The sequence below is a fragment of the Schistocerca serialis genome, chromosome 2 (assembly GCF_023864345.2).
Source record: "Schistocerca serialis cubense isolate TAMUIC-IGC-003099 chromosome 2, iqSchSeri2.2, whole genome shotgun sequence".
Lineage (NCBI taxonomy): Eukaryota > Metazoa > Arthropoda > Insecta > Orthoptera > Acrididae > Schistocerca > Schistocerca serialis.
In genome coordinates this window covers 412693044-412715111 of record NC_064639.1, presented here as the reverse complement: position 1 = coordinate 412715111, position 22068 = coordinate 412693044, and the positions used below count along the sequence as shown (strand labels likewise).

Here is a 22068-nt window from a genome sequence, read left to right as displayed (position 1 = left end):
TCAAATGTTACTAAATTTGCAATACCATTCTTTCTATTTCTCATTTTAGTTCATGTTGTTGTTGTGGTCTTCAGTCCTGAGACTGGTTTGATGCAGCTCTCCATGCTACCCTATCCTGTGCAAGCCTCTTCATCTCCCAGGACTTACTGCATCCTCCATCCTCCTGAATCTGCTTAGTGTATTCATCTCTATCAAGAGGAAAAAGAATATAAAGAGAGGAAACACACATCAATAATCAGTTCCTAGTGGCAAAGATGACGTAACTTACCTGGTTCCAACATGTCCTCTGAGAGTGGTTGCCGACTGAAAGGATCTGTAGATGAATTGAGAAGGTGACGCACTATAACAGCACGATCCATAACTTTCCCTGATGGAAGCAGTACGGGATCTTCCATCAATGTATCCATCAATGGATCTGAAGCATATGATGAGTCACATACAGCTCTCAAACATTAAATGGTAAATGCATTAAAAGGCTTTGTACAGTAACTATTTACACAAGTGAAATTACTTACGTACACGAACGGTAGGTTAGAAAAGTAGATCACAATAGATTTCCTACATCTACAGTTCAAAAAAAGTTCATCTTCAATAACATTTCAGACATTTAGTTCAAAGATGATGAAGCAATACAAAGTAGGAGATCAAGAGAAAGAGAAACAATAAAATCTGATGTACATAACCTGTTGATGAGAGGAAGTTTATACTACACTTAAGGCTACCTATCAAAAGACTGCAACATTACACATGGCATAACAACTCTTCTCTCTTATTAGAAATGAAATGTGTGCACTGGTGCTATAAATTTGGGTGTGACAACTAACGTTCATCTATGACATATATCTCCTGCAAAGTTTTTAAGTGTACTTCATTTCAACAGCTTTTATGTTCATGGAAATTCATTTTTGGTCAGGTGTGTAGGTAGAATATCTTATTTGAGTACGACAAAAACTAACATACAAAGTTTAAATTATAATAATCCGTGACTATGTTAATAAACAATGAAATTCTGATTAGAGATGAACAACCAAATTCATTATATTATCAACTTCCTGATAAGCCACAGTCACTGCATTGTGTAATATAGAGTGTGATCCACTGATACTGATTTAGTAGCATATAACTCTATTAAACAAATAAATATATGAATCTTTGCAAATAAATCAAAAGCTTGTTTACTAGCATATAATTCTATTAAATAAATAAATGTATGAAACTTTGCAAATAAATCAAAAGCTACAGAAGATAGATGAAGTAGCCATATTTTACATCAATTCCTGTATCAGAATTTGATTACTGTGCACTGTGCTGCTCTCTCCTTTTACTCAAAATACTGAGTATTACTGCTACATTTTATATCTCTGTGTCAAGAGTTATTTTATTTAAACGCTTATTTGTTTCGCTAGTTTAATGAAATTAAAATTACCCCGAAATTCATCAGGTGCATCACTGTAATCAACTTCTTTCTTCAAATTCTGTACTGAAATGTCATGTGCTTTCTCAGCTAAGTTTCTGAATTGTTCAATCTCAGTTGGTGTTTTAATGGAACGTCTTTCCATTCGTGCTGCTGCATCTTCAAACAGTTCTTTCTTGAAGGACCGCTGCAATCAATAAACAGATAAATGAAATATGTGGGTTAAACTGATGGAAATTTAAGATCTGCCAAAAATGAAACTCTGGATTGTCTTCAAACCAGTGTTAGCAAGGTCTACCCTCAAAATCCGCATTCTATTTTAATAGAATTTCTATTACCATCAAACAACTAATTTATACGCATAATGTGAGGAACCACTTGCCTGTATGCTACAGTATGATTAAATTAAATTTTTGTTGTCAATACCTATTTTACCATTTTTGCATAGGTAGTAATCAGATTTGGAAATATATTAAATCTTGATTCCGACAATCTATTATTTTACGACAGAATGATTAAAGCAGTTATCTTGTCTTGTCATCTTTGATTATGGCTCTCTGGGAAAGATCTTATTAAAGATCATGTAGTGATTATTAGAGGAGCTGGTAGAGATTTAGACTGTAACTTCAACTAAGTAACTGAGGATAACATTAGGTGCAATGGTGCAAATGCTTCTCACACTATTTTGACAACTGCATTACTCTTTGTGTTACAGGATAAGACTTGGCCAAGTGTTCTGTTGAATGTGTGAATGCAGAGATTCAGAATGCGATGATCACGCATGGGTTTTGTAACAGAGAAAGGTGCAATTAGACTTCATCTTATTATACCACACATGATACCATTATTATTATTATTATTATTATTATTAATTTTCTGGTCTCTGTTCATTAGTTGTGCATATGCATAAAGTAACTAGTTTCCTATTCATGCTGTATCTTACTGAACTTTATTATTTACAGTATAGTTTACCGATTGCTGATGATAATAGTATATTGGATGGAATTATTTTATTATGTGAAACCTTAATATTTTATGTTGCCTGCATATTGTTTGTTTGTTTTAAGAATGATGACCCCCCCCCCTCTCCCCTTTCACGCAAATATTTCCCTTTGCGTGAAAATTTAATCAGAACGCACTGTTGTCATTGGTTCCCTATATTCCACTGTACAATTGAATATTGTAGTTATTATTTTGCATGGTGACTATTAAATGATCATTTTATTTACTACAATTGACAATATTTCATAATTAGTTATTTTAATGCTTAAAGTGCAGACAAGAGTACAAAGCATATTTTTAAAATGAGTGAATATATTCGTATAAATTTTGTACCTAAAATTATTTTAAAAAATCACCTAAGAGCATTACCACATAAAGAAAAATTTACCTACCTCCAGAAAAAAATCAGGTCTATACTGAAGAAAGCACTTCACGGCATCTGCTTCAGAATTGTTAGAGAGATTCATTGGGTAACAGACCAATCCAGTCAAACTATCAACGCAACTGGCACTGCTAAGGGCATTCTACAACTTTCACTTAGCTCGCAATGGGTTATACACACTGTTGGTGACTACTTTGAAGGACAGAAAACTTTGGAACATGCATATACATTGTATAAGTTGTATGTAAATAGTTGCCACTATTAAAGTTCCAATGCTCATACATGCAATTTTATCCAAAATAATATGTTTAATTACGGTGGCACATGTTAATATTTACTAGGCTCATAATAGCTTATATAGGCAGCTTACTGACCTGTGACATTAAATTAAAGTATTCATTACTAACACACTGGTAATTTGGTCATTAAAGTATTTATGAATAAGAAACATGAACGAAATGAAAGTTAATCTCAAATTGATTGTGTACAATCATTTTGCAACTGTTCAACATTCTTAATCATCATTAATGAGAAGAAGAAGTAGTAGAAGAAGAAGAAAGGTAAAGAAGAAATTCTACAAGATTTAAGAGGCATATGAACCAGATTGGTAGGTTACACTGCGACACATGAACTGCCTCCAACATGCTCACTACAAATCTGGTGTGGTCTACATTAGAATGTTTTTGGTAAAGAGTTACTTGCATAACTGATTTCCAGAAGCACTGTCTGCCCAAGCCATGTGATTTTCAATATTTATTTAGGATAGATTTTTCCGAAAGACTGAAGTGCCAAATAAATACAGAAATAGTTGCAACAATCAATACAGAAACAATAAATGGCAACCTGTACAGCTCAAAAAGTCATAGTCATAACACATCTGAAATTTTTCATGGAGAAATTTCGATAAGAAGCTTGTTACATAAGAAAGGTGAGCTTTTTGTACCACCAAAGGCAATTGAAACACCTAAAGGTGTTTCTACAGATGTGCTATGTGTAACTGAACATCATTTTGTAACTACAACTGAAAATTGTGGGTGAGCCATGCATCGATTTTTAATGATATTTTTAATATGACCCTGAAAAAGCGCTGAAAGGTCACAACACTCTGTGTTCCTGAAGGCTCTCTTTCATCATGTGATTTACACAACACGATATGGTTATGAGTGAATGCAAAGTGATTTCAAGCTTCCCTCAGAATACCCACGATGTATTCAGCCACAGTACTGGCATATTTTATAATGGGATTTTACAAACTGGTTTCCTTTGGTTTTTTTCGTACTCATATGATTTGAAGGTCTGTGTTCAGACATCAACTTCCTAAAGCAGTATGACGCATTTCTAAAAGTAGATGACTTTGAAGTTTTTGGAGTAATATGGCTTGTAATCATGAAACATTTGAAATGCTACATTCCAAACACATTAAAAAGCAAATACAGGAGAGGGGAAAAGAAAAGCAGCAGCACCATGGTGATCCTATGGTCCATTGCCCAGAAGTTTTGTCATTGTCAGCTTATTCAAGCAGTTCCTTGCAAATTTTCACTTCATGTTACTTCCTCTCTTCAATCAATATCAAACAATGAACAAACAACACTACAACTCAATGTCTGTTCAAGTTTCTTGGTTAAAATTTCATGGCACCATCAAGTCTCATCTTCAATTGATTACCGAGCACTTCTGAAATGAGAGAACCACTGGTAACACTGCAATTGGGGTAAAGTATCATTTCCCTAATCAAAAGTTTAAAGGTTTCCGAAAACATTTTCCCCATTTTAAGTGAAATTTCTTGTTACAGCCTTGCTTCCAAAAATCACAATATTGCCATAACTCAAATCTTCCACACAAAAAGCTTGAAAATTAAATTAACTATCAACAATGTCAACAGTTGCTGGTGTGTGGCAGACAGAGTTCCAGGCAGATACAGTGCCACCACCTGTGCCATGATGCTACAGCAGATGCACGCCTTGGGCGGAGAAAAAGTTTCGTCACTCTCTTGAACTGATCTTATAAGTTGGTGACACTGGGGTTGACCATTCTGGTATATATAGTTCTGCACATGCAGTTATTTTCTTCCCTGATGTCCTAAAGTGCAACCAGATGCTCGTGCTACTACTCCTCGCTGATTATACCACCTACAATTGTAGTTAAATCGAACATCAGAACAATCTACGTCATATTTTGTTAACTGAAATTGTGCTGCTCTGCGATGATGATTAGCTCTAAGGTGTAACACTGATCACAAGTTGTATCAGTTTTATCTACTATTAACATAATTGTTGTTTGATTACAGGGCTATACCCATAACACTCTATCTCTTGGCTTGTTATTGTTTTATACCAAACTTGATGTTTTTAGATAAACATGCATTATTGTCTAATGAGTGGCTTGCAACTAAAGACAGCATATGGTAGAGGACTGGTTTCCAGCCTTTCTGAGACAATTATCCCTGAGGGCAGTCAGATATTAGCTAGTACCCCGAACCTTCCCTCTACTATCATCCCCACCTAATCAAACTTTATAAAGTAAAAGAATTTTTTTTATTAGCTAGTACCCCGAACCTTCCCTCTACTATCATCCCCACCTAATCAAACTTTATAAAGAAAAAGAATTTTTTTGAACAATTTCATTGTCAAAATATTGAAAGGTAGATGATATTTAGTTTTTGTTGGTGTATTCTTAAAATGTGATCTAATGACTCAGTGTGACAACTGGTAAGGTTTATTTTTATTTTATTTTATTTTATTTATTTATTTTTTTTTTTTTGTAGAAGGATGAAACAATTCTCAGACCATTGCAAGTGTTACCTAAAACTAGTTCACAGAAAAGAAAGCTAACTGTCAATAGTGAGGGCAGGCACCCCATTACAAAACATGCTTCCTCAGCACCCTAGCAACACTTGGTTCACCCACACCTGCACCATAATTCAAAGCAACCAAATTAAAATGTGTGCACAATACAGGAATATACAGGTCTTAAAACTTTGTAGCATTTATAACATTCAACTTATAATTGTAAATAATATATCAAATGAAAGAGCAACTCAAAAAGTTTTATTTGTTTTTGTGTTTCATGTGTCGCACCAATAAACCAGTTTGGAAGGCTAGTCGTGAATTAGCAATTCCAAGCTCTAAAGCCTACAGACTACGGCTTATATGCCAACTGTGCAAAGGAAATGGTGCTGCGTGAGGATGGTCCTGTCGTCTTCAGTGATGAATCGACATGTCCCGTACCTGGAAATGTGACTGAAAATAATGTGTGCATCTGGAGGGTCAGCGAATTCCTATGAGATGGCACAGTTGCAAAGAAAATTGAATTTTTCTTTGTTCCATATTCCTATGGAAGTTATTGGCCTTCATTTTTCAGTGAAGCAACTGTAACTGGTGTTTCTTACCTTGAAGGGCTATAACTATGGCTCTTTCTTCAATGGGAAGAAGATGAACCACAGAACTGTGTTTTGCAGCAAGATGGTGCACTGCCTCACTGGCATAACTCAGTAAGTGATTGTGCTTGAACACTGGACCGTCTTCAAGAAGTCGGATGAGAGAGCTTATTTTGTGTGCCCTCCATGTTCATACACAATTTGACATCATGTGATTTTTACGTTTGTGGGTTCACAAAGGATGAAGTGACAGTCCTCCGCTACCAGCTGATCATCTTTACTTTAGACACAACACAGTTACTTAAGACACGCTGATCAAGGCTTCAGAAGAACTCGCCTATCAACTTGATGGGTGACAAATGGTGCTCAGATTGAACACTTGTACGGAAACTATTTGATTTGCTCTTTTATTTGATGTATTATTTATAATTGTAAGTTGAATGTAATAAATGGTACAAAGCCTTAAAATCCATATACTCATTTTGAAACATCCTGTACTTAACGCCTATGGTTTGTAAATCAATTCATTGCTGGGCTTCTTACTTCTGAACTGGCAGAAATTGGAAGATGCTTTGTGTCATATCACTGCTGCTGCTGCTGCTACTACTACTACTACTACTACTACTACTACTACTAATAATAATAATAATAATAATAATAATACAGTGTCAGGCCTACAGCAGTGTAGTAGCCATTACACAGTTACTGTTGTGCTGTGAATTAGTTTGTTTATTGTATTGAATTAAATAATGAAGCAATTTCTGTTCTGTTGTGGGAACTACTACAATTCGGAGAATGCAATTTCATGATATATTTAAACTTTTTTTATGTATGTGCTCAATTTTACTGTTATAGATGCATGGTACCAAATCGGTGTGTAGTTGGTGGACTACATGAGGAAGATCAAGTTATAACCCCCACAACACTGTCATGAGTTGATGCTAATATTTGAAAAATGTAATTATTGGTAACTTATGTAATCAGCAGTACAATCTTAAGGAATAGTGATAATATACTAAGGTTTTAAAAATGATTTAGTTTTGGGACTGAAACACAATTGCATCCTTTTGATTTTAGCCTTCAGAATTATTACATTTTACTTCTAAGAATTATTACATTTTATTCCTCAGGGGGTTATTATTCCCTTGTTGGGAACCACTGTAGTACAGGTATCTATCATGAGAATCCACTATTAACATCCATCTGCTTGTGTGAAGGAAACTTTATTTACTATTTGGTCTTTGACATATACCAGACAACGTATGGAAAGTTCTGGAAGATATGTTGCTCTGCAAGGGATATGGGAACAAGGATTTTGGACCATACAGGAAGCACCTGGTAGTTTCTCATAATTCAAGGTCATAATTATTTTTAAACTCCACCTTCTATATGATTTGAAATATGTTTTAAACCACTAACTTTGACAAAGAGGTATTGTCTTCTAGATGATGACTTACATTCTGCATACGAGTGAGTTTGGAAAGTATTACCTGTGAAAAATTACAAAGTCCAAGAAAAGAAGAGAAACAAATTTCTTGTTTCTGACGCTGTCATGCAATCACAGCATGCTCAACATCATGGGAAAAGCTTTAATGCTTCTGTACATAACTCCCATAAATTTGAGTTTGTGTAGATGCCATCTTCCAAGCCCCACTGGGAAAGGTGGAACAGAGTAGGCTGTTATGGAGAACCTACGAACTGAATGATTGAAACTACAGCCCTATTTCCTCTACCAATATAGAAGAATGTTTTAACATATGATATTACTACAGATGAAGCCATAATCACTACTCTGTCACTTGATTCTGCATGGTTGTGCACGAATTTCTGGTGTATTACTGCTGCAGTAAGTCTACAGTAGTGTTTATAAGTGAAGTTGGTGATAATTATCAAAACTGGTTATTAACAAATATGTAGTGGACAACACCCAGACAGGACATGGGTGGCAGCAGTTTGTCATAATAGACAGGAACTGAGAGTGCTTCACTATGAGCATAAAAATTTATACCCGACACACCATTTCATGCTCTCTGTTGGGAATTAACTCAAACACATAAGGCAGAATGTCTGTATTGTGTTATTGTGTTGCTACCTAGTTACTGGATTCTGAACTATTTGTTGTACCAAAGACTGCTTCATTTACTGCTACCCTGCTCTAGGTCCTACGCTATTGGCTATTTGTGCGTTATCGGGCTCACTTTTCATGGCCTGCAGAAACTCTGAGCTGGAAAAATTCAATCGTTGGTTGGTTGGAATGGAGAAATGGACCAAACTATGCGGTCATCAATCCCTCCGACCATGGAATAACTAAAACTGATAAAACCTCACACTATAAGAGGGAACTACAAGAGACATAAAATTACAAATTATTGACAGAGAAGGATGGAAGAAGGCGGAAGAAGAGAGGAGGGAAAGAAAGTGACTAATGACAGGGGCATGAAGGAAGAAGCACAGGTAGACAAGATAAACACTCAAGATAAAACAGACCCCATAAAGAAAGGAGTGGAAAGGCAGAGAGCGGGGATGAACCACCAAGCCCAGTTGAAGCCAGTCGAATTGGAGCGAAGGGGGGAGCAAGACGGCCTGCCATTCCTTCCACCCACCGATAAGGTTGAAGGTCCCAACCTTAATTAAAGCAAAAAAAAAAACCCCCATCATGAAGAAATCGTAAAACTAGATCAGCCGCTGGGGCGTTGTCAGCTAACACCAGAGGTAGCGAATCAGGAAAGCTAAAAGTCAGGGCAGTTCAGTAAGAGGTGAACCACAGTCAACATTGATCCACAATGACAGAGAGGGGGGTCCTCACAATGGAGGAGATAACTGTGAGTCAGCGAAGTATGGCCGATATGAAGTTGGCAAAGGACGACAGAGGCTTTACAAGAGGCCCGTAAGGAGGACTGCCACATAGCTGTAGAAGCCTTTATCGCCCTGAGCTAGTTTGGTGAAGAAAGAGTGTGCCATTCTGGATTCCAAAGTCCCAAAACCTCACAACGTAATGCCGAGCGAAGGTCTATTTCCGAAACGCCAATAGCAAGAGACGGTGGCCCGTTAGTAGCCAATTTTGCCAGTCAATGGGCAAGTTCATTGCCAGTGATCCCAACATGGCCTGGGGTCCAGCTGAAAACCACTGCGCATCCACGTTGAAAACTACTCAAGGAGTCACTACAGATAGTGAAGGACAGTCCTGAGCAGAAGCAGACACGGTCCAGTGCACGCAAGATGGCTACTAATTCTGCAGTAAAAACACTACAGCCATCTGGTAAGGAATTAAGTTTCGTGTGGCTCGCATAGGTGTACGCATAACCAGTGTGACCAGCAACCATGGAGCCATCAGTATAAATCACTTCTGAACACTGGAATGAACTGAGGAGACAGCAGAATTGGTGGCCTCTGGAGGGGTAGAATCCTTTGAATTGATGGAGAGATTAAGACAGAGCTGTGGCCGAGAGATGCACCACAGAGGGGTACATGCGTGAGCAGAGAAAAAAGGTGGTAATGGGAAGTGCTGGAGCTCAGAAAAGAACGACTGAATGCGAGCAGCCATGGTAACCCCCACATCGTGGCCGCCACCGTGGTAGGTTGATCTCCCTGTCTGGATAAAGGAGACCATAATTAGGGTGCTTTGAGGCGCAGCGAATGTAGAGCGTGTAAGATATCAACTGTTGCTGGAGCAAAACTCGCAGCAGTGGAATCCCCGCCTCTACAAGAAGGCTAATCACGGGGCTAGTCCGGAAGGCACCAGTCACCAGTTGTACCGCACAACGGTGGATGGGGTCTAGTATCTGCAATGTCGAAGGTGACTCAGAACCATAGACAGGACTCCCGTAGTCTAAACGAGACTGGACCAGCGCTTTGTACAATATCAGGGGAATAGAGTGGTCTGCACCCCAGGTGGTATTGCACAGACATCTAAGAACACTGAGATGTAACCAGCATGTCCTTTTCAGCTGGTGAAGATGAGGGAGCCACGGCAACCAGGCATCGAAGACCAGACCCAAGACGTGATGGGTGTCCACCACCTTGAGGGATTGTCCATCGAGGAACAGGTCTGGATGGGGATGAACTGTACGGCGATGGCAGAAATGCATGACACATGACTTGGCCACCGAAAACTGAAAGCCATGGGAGAGAGCCCAAGATTGCACATGGTAGATTGCCCCCTGTAGACGGCATTCTGCAGCGCCCATGAAGGAGGAAGCGACGTACATACAAAAATCGTCAGTATACAAAGAGGGGGCCACTGTCAGCCCAGCAGCTGCCACCAGTCCATTAATGGCGATTAGAAAGAGAGGGACGCTCAGCACGGATCACTGTGGAACAACATTTTATTGCCGATGGGAAGTACTGTAGGAGGAACCAACTTGAACCCGGAAAGAGCAACAAGAGAGAAAGTTAGGGATAAAAACAGGCAGAGCGCCACGAAGGCCCCATTCGAAAAGGGTGGCGAGGATGTGGTACAGCCAAGTGGTGTCGTAGGCTTTATGCAGTTCAAAGAAGACTGCAATGAGGTGTTGCCGATGGACAAAAGCCGACCGGATAGCAGACTCCAGGTGGATCAGGTTATCCACCATAGAGTGGCCACAGTGAAAACAACATTGAGTCGATGACAAAAGGTCGCAGGATTCACGGATCCAAAACAGCCGCCAACTCACCAGGCATTCAAGGAGCTTGCAGAGGGTGTTGGTAAAGCTAATGGGATGGTAGCTATCCAACTGAAGAGGTGGCTTCCCAGGCTTCAACACCAGAATAACAACGCTTTCCTGCCACTGGGTGGGAAATACCCCCTCACTCCACAGATGGTTGAAAAGGGTCAGTATACAACGGTTGCAGCCACTGGTAAGTGTTGGAGCATTTGGTTATGTATCTAATCCGGTCCAGGAGCCATGTCAGGACAATGGGCAAGGGCGTTGGTGAATTCCCACTCAACAAATGGGGCATTATAAGGCTCCAAGCAGCAAGAACCGAAAGTCAAAGGCAGTCATTCTGAGTGCTCTTTCAGGAGGAGGAACGTGAGTGGATACTGAGTCGATGCAGAGGCTTGTGCAAAGTGTTGAGTGAAATGCTCTGCGACAAAGTCCGGATGAGTAAGAACAACACCATGCACAGAAATTCCTGCAGCACCACTGGAAGGACGATGGTCAAAAATTCGCCTAAGTTTCACCCAGACTTGTGAAGAGAGGGTGTGCAGTCCAATGGCAGCCACAAATCCGTTTCTGAAATCTGATTAGGTAAAGGGCCCAGGCGCAGAATCGTTTAAAGACCAGAAGGAGAGCAGTAGAAGGGTGGCGCTTGAAGCATTGAAGAACATGGTGGCGGTCTTTTATGGACAAAGCAATTTCCGAAGTACACCAAGGGACCATCTTCCAACAGGGGGAACCTGAGGAAGAAGGGATGGCCGAAACAGCTGTGGGAAGAATGGCAGCAGTCAAAGTCTGTGCAGACTCATCAATACTACTGTGTGGTAGTACAGGGGGGATGGCAGCAGAGAAGAAGCGACCCCAATCAGCTTTGGAGAAGGCCCACCTGGGAGGGTGACGGAGTGAGATATACTGAAGGAAGGTCAAAACAATCGGGTAATGATCGCTGTCACACAATTCATCATGGACACCCCACTCAATGGAGGGAAGAAGGCTGGGACTGCAGATGGAGAGGTCAGTGGCAGAGACGGTGCCGTGTGCCACACATAAAGTGTGTGGGAGCGGTGGTGTTTAGGAGACAGAGGTCAAGCCCTGCCAGAACAGCATGTGACTATCCCAAAGAGGGTTGTGTGTATTAAAGTTTCCTAGAAGCAGGAAGGGAGAAGGAAGTTGTTGAAGAAGGGTGGTTAGGGCAAGGCACGTGGGCAGCCTGTCAGACGGGAGGTAGAGATTAGAGATTGTGAGTGGAGTGGCCAGATGAACACTTACAGCACTTGCTTCCAGAGTGGTATGAAGGGGAACCCATTTACTAACAATGTCCTTGCAGACCAAGGTGCAAACACCACCAGAAGCCCGCAAGGGGCCAGTTCGGTTTTGACAGAAAGCGTGGAACCCACGAAGGGTGGGTGAGTAAAAAATCAACAAAATGGGTCTCCTGGAGAGCAATGCAAGCAGCTGAGTAGGATGAAAGAAAAGGTTGCAACTCTGGGAGGTGACGCAAATAGCCAGTACAAATCCACTGGAAGATTCTCAAGCTGGAGACCAAATGGGTAGCGAACAGACCGCAGCCAGTCACGCCGCCGAGTCGCCATCCGTCACCGATAAGGATTGGGTAATGCCCATATAGATGGAGTCAGACTCTGTTGGTTCATTGGCTGAAGGAGGGAAAGGCAGCGCCTCAGGGGGTACCAGAGGGGCCTTGCCCTTGTTCTTGTGTTTCTTCTTCTTCTCTTGTGAAGGAAGAGAAGGGTAGACTGCAGTGAGGTCGGGCATGGAATTACACCTGGCAATCTTGGTGCCCACTGGCCACGGATCGTGTGGCCGATGTGAAGCTGCAGATCGCCTTTCAGGGGGGTGCCGGGAAGAGGAGTCCCGGGAGGGAGCTCCAGTACTGGTGGCTGCCGAAGAAGGGGAGCACTTCTCCGGCGAGGGAGGGGGAGCAGCACCCGAAGGGGTGGGTATGGACAGGGAGAGGGCGGGGGACTGGGAGAGAGTGGGTGAGGCAGAAAGTGTGGGGCGAATGGGGCTGGGCCGGGAAGAGGAGGGAGTAGGAGGGGGAATGGACGTAACTGAAGCAAAAGTAGAAGTTATAGGCATGGGATGAGCCAGTCATACTTTAGACAAGCCTCGGTGTAGGTAAGTCAAGCTAAGGTCTTTTACTCTTGAATCCGTGTTCTTTCACATACACCAGGCATGCTGGCGAACGTGGAGAATGCTGTGCATTACAATTTACGCATACTGGCGAGGGAGCACAGGCACTCCATTCGTGGAGGGGGTGCCCACAGTCACCGCAGAGGGGTTCATTGGTGCAGCGGGAAGACGTGTCCAAACCGTAAGCATTTAAAGTATATCACTGGTGGTGAAGTGTAACGTTTTACATCACACTGATACACCATCACCTTTACCTTCTCTGGGAGGGTACCACCTCGAAGGCCAGGATAAAGGTGCCTGTCTCGGTGTGATTGTTTTTAGGGCCTTACTGTACACGGCGGATAAATCAGACTCCTCACCACTCGAGGTTTGCACGGAGCTCCTCGTCAGTTTGGAGAAGAAGATCCCGGTAGAAAATGATGCCCTGTACCGAGTTCAAAGATTGGTGTGGTGCAACGGAGACTGGGATGTTACCGAGATGGTCACAAACACGCAGGGCTTCAGACTGGGCAGCTGAAGATGCCTTTATGAGCAAAGAACCAGACCGCATTTCACTCATGGATTCCTCTTTGCCATACTTGTCTTCAATCATCTCCCTGAAAAACAAAGGTTTGGTCATGGCAAAACTTTTGCTATCTGTCCTGGTACAAACCAGGTACTGAAGGAAAGATTTCAACCCAAGCCGGCGAGCTTGACCCTCTTCCCAGGGGGTGGCCAAAGAGGTGAAGGCTGAAGGATCAGGAGGAGGAATGTCATGTCTTCTATCACTCTTAGACACGGCCACAGAATGGCCAGGATGTTGAAGCTTTTGTTGTTTCATGTGCAAGGCGTCCACCCTAGTAACAACCATATACTCCGACCAGGGGCTCGCCCTGTGGGTGCCAACCAGCCACAGCAAGGGCCATTTCGCACGGCGGCCATTGTCGGGAGTTCTGATGCCCCGAAGTGATGAGCATCGACTCCTTGGCATACATGAGGTGTTAACAGCTCAGGTACTAGCAGTGTGATCCACGTGTTGTCAGGGGGCTCAACCAAGTTGGTACTTAACAGCCTCACCACATGGACTGGCTACCATGCTGGTGACCCAACAGGAAGGGGGCCAGAGTGCAAGAGGAAAAGGGAGGGGAGGGAGAAAGGAACCTGCACCATGGAAACTAGGTTGGGAGCTCATCCCCAAATGGTTCACATTGAACGGAAAACGCTGGAAATGGAGGTCAAACCCCAGGGGGACCAAAAATGCCAAAAAGGAGATGGAAAAAGCAAACTAAACAATAGCACATACCAAAACAAAGCTGGGAGGATAGTCAGGTCGATATAAAGAAGTACACCAAGAGGGAAAAGTGGGGGTAGGGAGAAAGGAGCAAGGACAAGGAAGGAGAGGAACAGGGACAGGGACAATAATGCAGTCTGGAAAAAGGAAGGAGACTGCAATAGTTCGGGGGCCCCGTGTGTGCCAAACATGAACCCACAATAGGTACTGTGGGCCCATGGAGGGAGGTGGGGGGGAATTCAATGATAGTGATGTTTTCAATGCCCAAGAAGAGGTATTCAATGATTGTGATTCAAAAGGAGAGGAGGAGGATTCTAGTATGGATTCAAATTTCTATACTGCTGAATGCTTGATTGAGTAACAGCGACAAGAACAGGGTGTATACGCAGACAAGAAAAAGAAATTCATGGGTTTTTCTCAGATTTCCCTGTTTAAAATAAACTTTTTCCTGGGTGAAAACACACTATACCCCGTGTTAACTGACATTATACTTTCCCTTGGTGCCGTAAAAGTTATCAATCATTTCAATGGCGAAGATTTTATACATTGGCATAGAACTTCCAGCACTTTAGGAAACAAAATGCAGCAAAAAACAACGCATTTTGGAAAGGTCTTCATACGCAGCAGCACTTACACTGCATATTTTCATATTATGAAAGTATGAACAGTAATTCCACCAAATACAACACAGTAGCTTCTGAAGCACTGAAATTGAGATTGTGATGTGCTTTTGTAAGCCAATCTTAGATCATGTAATGTGATCTTGCCAGCCAATGACAGCAGATATTCAGAGCATAGGACAGCAGATGTAATCAGCCAATAGCAATATCATTGTTAAGCAGCATGAACATACAAAAAGGAAAAAATTAGTGGTTTAAATTAACATACATACAGCACAGCTGCGAGAAAAGCTAAGCTTTCACATATATCAGTTGTCAAAATTTTTTTGCTGTTCTTTCCAATGGTATGGTCAGGTGGGTCCTAAGGACACAGCTTAAATTGCTCACAAGCATGATAATAAATTTCACTGCTGTGCAAATGTTTCGTAGGCAGGCTGAATACATGTTCCATTGAACATTTCCGACTTTTCTATAGAAAAGTCAATTACATGTGAAAGTACTCAAGAACTCATTTCACATTTTTTTTAAAAGAAGAGTTATACTTTTTGCCATCTTTACTACACAGTTTGTAATCTATGAAAGAACTAAAATAAATATGAAAAACTAACCTTGAAAGTTTGTCTTTTTTAGTGTGTGTTACTATTTAAAATGTGCTTGTAAAATTTTAAATAATGGCATAAATGGCTAGCCTTCTGAGCTCAAAATTTTTAACAGTGGCTCGTCTTCAGAATTAGGCTTCGAATGAGAGTCTAACACTCCATGATTTATGAAATTCATCCCACATTCTCACATGTAACATAATTCATCCCACATAAAAGGAAATTTACTTTGAAAGTAACGCTTCTCAAAACCAACAGTTGCAATGTTTTCCCATGACCTACAACAAATGCAAACAATTGCGACATCATGCTCACTGAAGCAAGTCCCACAAAAAGGACACATTGAAAACAGTTTGTTGTTACGAAGTATAACATAGTCTTTGACACATTTTGCTGTCGGCAGACATTTGTGTGTGTGCCTTACTGTAGTAAATGCCACATTTTGTTTGAAACTGAAGTTGTATTTCGGCATTATTCTCCCGTTTATATTTTACTGCTGCAGTAGTATTCTGCAGTAGCAGATGTAAGTAAAATTCTTTGCTAGAGTATCAGTTCTTACCAGTCAAAATAACAAAAATTTAACTGAAAACTGCAACAATGAAACATTCCCAGAATTCTAAATGATTTCCAGGTTTCCTTGAATTTCTTCTGGATAACAAAATTCCAGCATTTTTGCTGGTTGTCCTGGGGTTCATACACCTAGAAGTATTGTAGTGTAAGTTTTGCAAGGATGTATTGGCTGAAGTACCATATATAAGATAATTATAGTTGTAAAATTTATAATAATTTGATTGTAGACGAGGAAAATGACTCTGAAGAATCTCCTGAACAATCAACTTCACTGGTGTTACTGCTTAAGAGACCCAAGAGAGCAGATTACAGATTTGCATGGCATCAAGCTAATTACCCTGCTCCTGTACACCCTTTACTGGAAATTGCTGTGTGAAGGCAATACTTCATTCTGCACCAATGTATTGTTTCTGACAATGTGCGCCAGTGGAAATAATTTTTGAAAAATATATAAAAACTGAGCCTAATTGTTTTGTAGGGCCAATAATAGTCATACAAAGACGACAAAGGATTCAGAAAAGCGAATAGTATTTGGGGAAGTTCACTATGACAAAAGCTGAGAATATTTATTCATTCTTCTTCATAATTATTCATATGTATCTTGTGAAAATGCCAAAAATCACTGACTACTGGTCAAAAGGATAAATCTTTCATAGTTCCTGCAACCATTATGAAACACGAAAAGTTCGAAGAAATTTTAACACTGCACTTCAATAACACTAACAAATAAATTCTGTGTATCCAGCATAACCACAATCGACTTTTCAAAATTTGCCAGAATGTTCAATCATTTGAATTCTGAGTCTTCTCCATCACTTGTTGACTGAAGATATTTGCAGTTGATGGAGATATGTGTGGTTCTCAAGAACAAATTCATTTTTGCTAGTATATGAATATCAAACAGGTAAGTACGGCATAAAACTGTTTGTACCTTGTGGTGCTTAGATGGGATATTTATGTAGGAGGGAGGTACTTGCAGGGAAAGAGGCAAAGAAGCCAGATATTTCATTCATCTGTTTGGAAGCAGTTGAAGATGAGCTAAATAACCTCTGTCGTGGCCTCTGTTACACAACACAGTGTGTCAAGTAGCGATACTTTACAAAAGTCCAATTTCTTTCCAGTCTCTACCAAATTAATACTGTGTGTACAATGATTTTTCTCTAAAATGTCTTGATAGAATGAATTATGATCCATTTGAAGGGCTGCAATTTGTTTGTGCAGGTTGTTGGCAATAACTCAACTGTACACTTTGTAAATTGACATTTTTAGGACTGTGGGGCAACAACCTACAAAGAGGAGAATCTTCATGTCATAAGTTTCCATTTTTGCATGAAGGCTAGACAAATGATTTTTTTAAAAGCTCTGAAATCATCCGTACTTTGTAATTGGCATTGAAGTTGGTGGGTAATGCTTCCACATTTTTAAAACCTTGGTTTCTTTGATTTACCAATCACAATGGCCTCAATCTCTTGAAGTCTTTCAGCACTGGTAACTTACATTACTGTAGGGGTGAACACTGTGTTTCCTTCCATGGCAGTTTTCACCCTTAAAGGCAAGTATCTTATCTGGAAGGATACTGACAAAAAGACTGATTTTATCAATATTGATGTTGTCCTTACATTATTGAGGCTGTGTATGTTCTTTTAATCTACTACTCAGGCATTCACTAACAGTTTCTGTAAATTATCTATTTCCTTAAACACATACAGTTTCTTAAAACACATTACATCACTTCTTACATCCATCAGTCCAGCCATTATTTGTGGCGAAATTCTAATTACGAAGCACATGGCCACCTTTAGACCATTTTCACGTAACATTGTGCCCTTCAGTGGCATATCATGTGCATGTGATCTCTTGAACCAGGTCTTTGCAGATGTTCCCGGTTCCTCATTTTGGAGTAACTAGCATATTTTTTTCCTTTGGAATTTGGGCCACTTTTATTTGCACTTTCCTAGATACTGTTTTTGTTTTCAATAACCATATTCAGCATGAACACAGGTATCCTAAACTCTGTACAAATCTTATACAATTCCCACTGAACCTCATCTTTTTTGAAGAGGTTTACTTTTTCTTGTCCCTTTCCGTATTAAAACAGTGGCAAAAAAACAATTTATTTTCACTTAACACAAATAATTCAACCTCAGAATGCTCAACAGAAACAGCAATTGGTTAGCAGAGGCAGAAGACAAAGCACTAGCAGCAAAATTAGTTGTTACAACTTACTGATTCAGGACTAGGGAGTCTAGGGCTCAAGAAACAGCACCATTTTATTTTGTCAACTACAATGGTTTTTCCCCTCCTTTATGAGTGTTGTTTCATGATTTGTAAATGGTGGGAATGTGTCAGTATAATGAACATAGAAATTTTGAAGAGAGTGATGAACAAAGTTAATAATAGCAGGGAAACATTAATTCTGGGTAAGAAGTGACTGTTATAATGTACATGTATTGCTATTGAGTGGCATCTGTTGTACTTTATTATGAACAGGATTGCAATATGAAGGTAGTAGGCACTTTCACGACTGACAGAAAATATCATTTAAAATACATGGTTGTCAAGCAAAGAATCAAAAATGTGCAAGCGGTTTTTGCAAGAAGGGAACATCCGCTCTGCCTCAAATGTAGGACATAAAAGACGTTCTGATGTTCTTGACATGCTACACTATTTCGCAAATAGTAGTTTGTCAACTCAATGTTGTTTTGGAGCATAGCATTCGAAGCAGGAAAGAATAAATCAGACTAAATAATCGCTTACTAATGATAAAAAAAAAAAAAAATAAATAAATAAATAAATAAAAAATAAAAAACAATGATTCAAATGGTGAAAGAAATTGTTCATTCATTAGGTTGCAATAGAGATCACTGCTGCATCCATGCTTCATGCTTTATCAGGGGACACAAAACAATGATGAAACGACAAAATGTACTCTCTCCAAGTTTCTTGTACAACTAGGGGTTTCTTTTGCGGCACAAGTCAACTAATGTAAAGAAATTGTTTCTTCTCCAAGTTTTAGCCTTAGCAGATCTAGTGGAAGACATTTCGCCAAAAAAATACAACCAATTAGAAAAAAACTGGGCACCTGTGTGCAGAGTGTCTGCCAATGTAAGATAGAGCCAGAAAGAAAAAGTGTGTTGCAAAGAAATGTCCTGGCTGTGACTGAGTGTTTCAAAACATAACACACTGAGGAAAATTATGTACAAATGTGTTGTGCAAGTTTTCTTTATTACTCAGCAAAGCAAGTTGCATATCTGATTTTTCTAACATTTTATAGTAATATCTTCATGAATAAATAGACTAAGTCAATTTTAGAGAAAGGAAAAAACTGGCCAGTCTCAAGTGTGTTAACTTTTATGAATTAAAATTGTCACTTATATACTGTACCACATTACTGATTATGAGTGTGCTCCTTTTATTTAATGCTATGTCAAAAAACAAAAAAAAGGACACTTTACCTCATCACCAGCTAAAGCAGCAGCAAAACTGTCGCAATTGAGATGGAGATATATATCAATTAATTGACTAAGAAGCCAACGCGGCTCCCAGCCATACTTCTCTGGGTTGCGAACTTTCAAATTCTTGCCTGTAATGAAGAGAACATCATACAATAATGTTTTTAGCAAAAATAGTTTCAATTTGAATAGATTAATTTTTTACAAACTACTGATGACAATTGTATTTCACCAGTACTGTGCAGCTGATATTTTGCTGACTTTATTAAGAACATATTTCCTGTGATTAATAAAACTCAACCAAGTAATCAAACTAATTAACAACAGTCCAAATAGTAGAGGCATTGAATCATCTACAAACAAAACTGAAAACTCTGCTAGCTTTCGGACTAATCCTTTTGAGAAACAGAAGAACAAGGTGGCTACTCAAACTTGGGGCAAAAAATCCCTGAGAATTACAGGTATGGGGAGGAAGATGTTGTCATAACAAGCCCATGGTAAATTAATGGTGTGCAGGGGGACAGAGGGGGGGGGGGGGGGAGAGGAGGGGATTGGGGCTGTGGCATACTATGACGATATTGTTTCTTTCCTCTCTGCTGACATATATTAGGCATAAGCCATAATTTAATTGCAGTTTTTAAACAAAGTATCTAATGTATCTTCTTCTCTAATCAAGCTTCATGGAATTATATTCATATAACTAACACAATTTAAAATATTAAGTATTTAAATATTTTAGATTTCAATGTTTACATTCTGCAAGGGCTTTCCATTACCATAACTAAATAATCAAATAATTCATGTGATACACACTCAGAAAAGTCTTTATCTTTATACAACAGCAGATAATTAATTTACTATAACAACAACAGAAGCAAAACAAAATGTCATCCAACAGCATTATGTAAACAAAAGGAAGAGAGAGACCATGATGAACTTAACAATGTGTTACATTTCTGAACTGTGGCCGTCTCGGGGGAAGAAAACCACACAAACCCCATGATTATCTGGAAGACTTACAAGTGGAAAGCGCTGGGTTTATGATGAAAGAGTAAAATTTTCTATAGTATATTTATAGTATATTTATATCTAGGAAAGTTCTAGTAAAATGTAAGTAACTTAGGAGTAAAGAAGACCACTCAATGAAAAGCAGAAGCATTGAGTTGTCAACAGGCACATGCAGAGGAGAAAGAAAACTTGCTAGCTTTTGTTGTCAAGGTAGAGTACATGCACAAAACACGCGTGTGTGTTCTAGCTTGACAAAGAATTTATTCTGAAAGCTAGTCTAAGCTTTCTATTTTCTTTGTGTGTGCCTGCTAATGACTGAACCTTCTGCTATTTGGTGAGTCATGTCTTTTACTCCTACAGCATACTACTATATTCATAGTATTTTTCACAATGAGGGTAATGCATTGTTGCAGCAATGTATGAGGGGACCGACCACTTGTATTACAACATGAAATGATGTGTGAAAGACTGGCAAATTACAAAAATAATTCTCTATCAGTTTTCACTTTGTCTCTAGGGCACGTTGTTGAGTACAGTCTTTATATATGTTTTAATTCCATTAAGAACTGGCAATTCCATAGTAAAGCAAAATGATGCTGAATGTTAAAAACTGTAACTTCAGTAAGTGATTTCAGCATTTGATATGAATCATATCACAGTTACAAACACCTTTTGAGCTTTTATCACGTACATCCTAATATTGATACCTTAGCAGTCATCAGTTTTACGAAGAAATATTACGTTTATTATCAAAAGTTATGAAACAGTCTATTACAGGATAGTCAGTATTTTTCCAAACAATGTGATACATTGATACCGGTATGTTTTTTCTTATGAGAGAACATTTTTACCGTAAGCTTCATTATTTCTACTTCCTCGTCTGATTTACAGGGATCTTATCTATTATAGTTATTTTAATATTATGTTACAATGTGACTTTGAAACAAACTAGAAAATAAGCACAAATTTTTCATATGAGCAAAGGTTTTATTGCAGTATAAACAAAAAACATCTCTTTATTACATAGCAAGCATGTGTCCATTGGACTATACTTTGCTCTTCTCCTTAAAGCAACTAATGTATCTTCTTCTCCAATCAATATCCTGCTGTACATTTGGGTAAAGTGACCAACAGCAATCTCTAACAATATTGCTTATTTCCAGTGGTCCTGATACAGTCTAGGTGTCACTTTGATATTTTTCAGTAAATGATCACTTTATCCTCACTGACCTCACCCAAATTTCCTGGGGGAAAAAATCAAGGTGATTGCCTAAGGAGTGAATCTATAGCCTGATCAAACAGTGTAACTTCTCGAACTTTTCCAGCATGTTGGCTACAAAAGAAGTATATCATTACTTCTCATATTCTGACTGAATATGTCTGCGCCTTTTTCAGACAGTGCTTCATTACAGATAACTGCAGCCCCTGCAAAAAGTCTGACGCTTCCATTAACATTGTCTGCCAGGTAAAGACCACAAGAGTCACAACACAATCAGGTGCAGTTTAATAACATAATCACAGTTTTGTTAATAAATGTTAATGTGTCACCTGAGAAAAAGACCAGTTGGGTTTAGCATGACCAATGTT

The 22068-nt window shown here is 39.5% G+C and overlaps 1 protein-coding gene across 1 annotated transcript in view; it reads right to left on the bottom strand.

Moving 5' to 3' along the window:
• Nucleotides 1-22068, bottom strand: part of LOC126457252 (ubiquitin conjugation factor E4 B) — a 284736-nt gene that overhangs the window by 25011 nt on the left and 237657 nt on the right. The window contains exons 20-22 of the mRNA XM_050093409.1: nt 19477-19604; nt 1427-1601; nt 269-415 (exon numbers count right to left, since the gene is read on the bottom strand). Coding sequence (XP_049949366.1) covers nt 269-415; nt 1427-1601; nt 19477-19604 — 450 coding nt within the window. The remainder of the gene's footprint in view (nt 1-268; nt 416-1426; nt 1602-19476; nt 19605-22068) is intronic.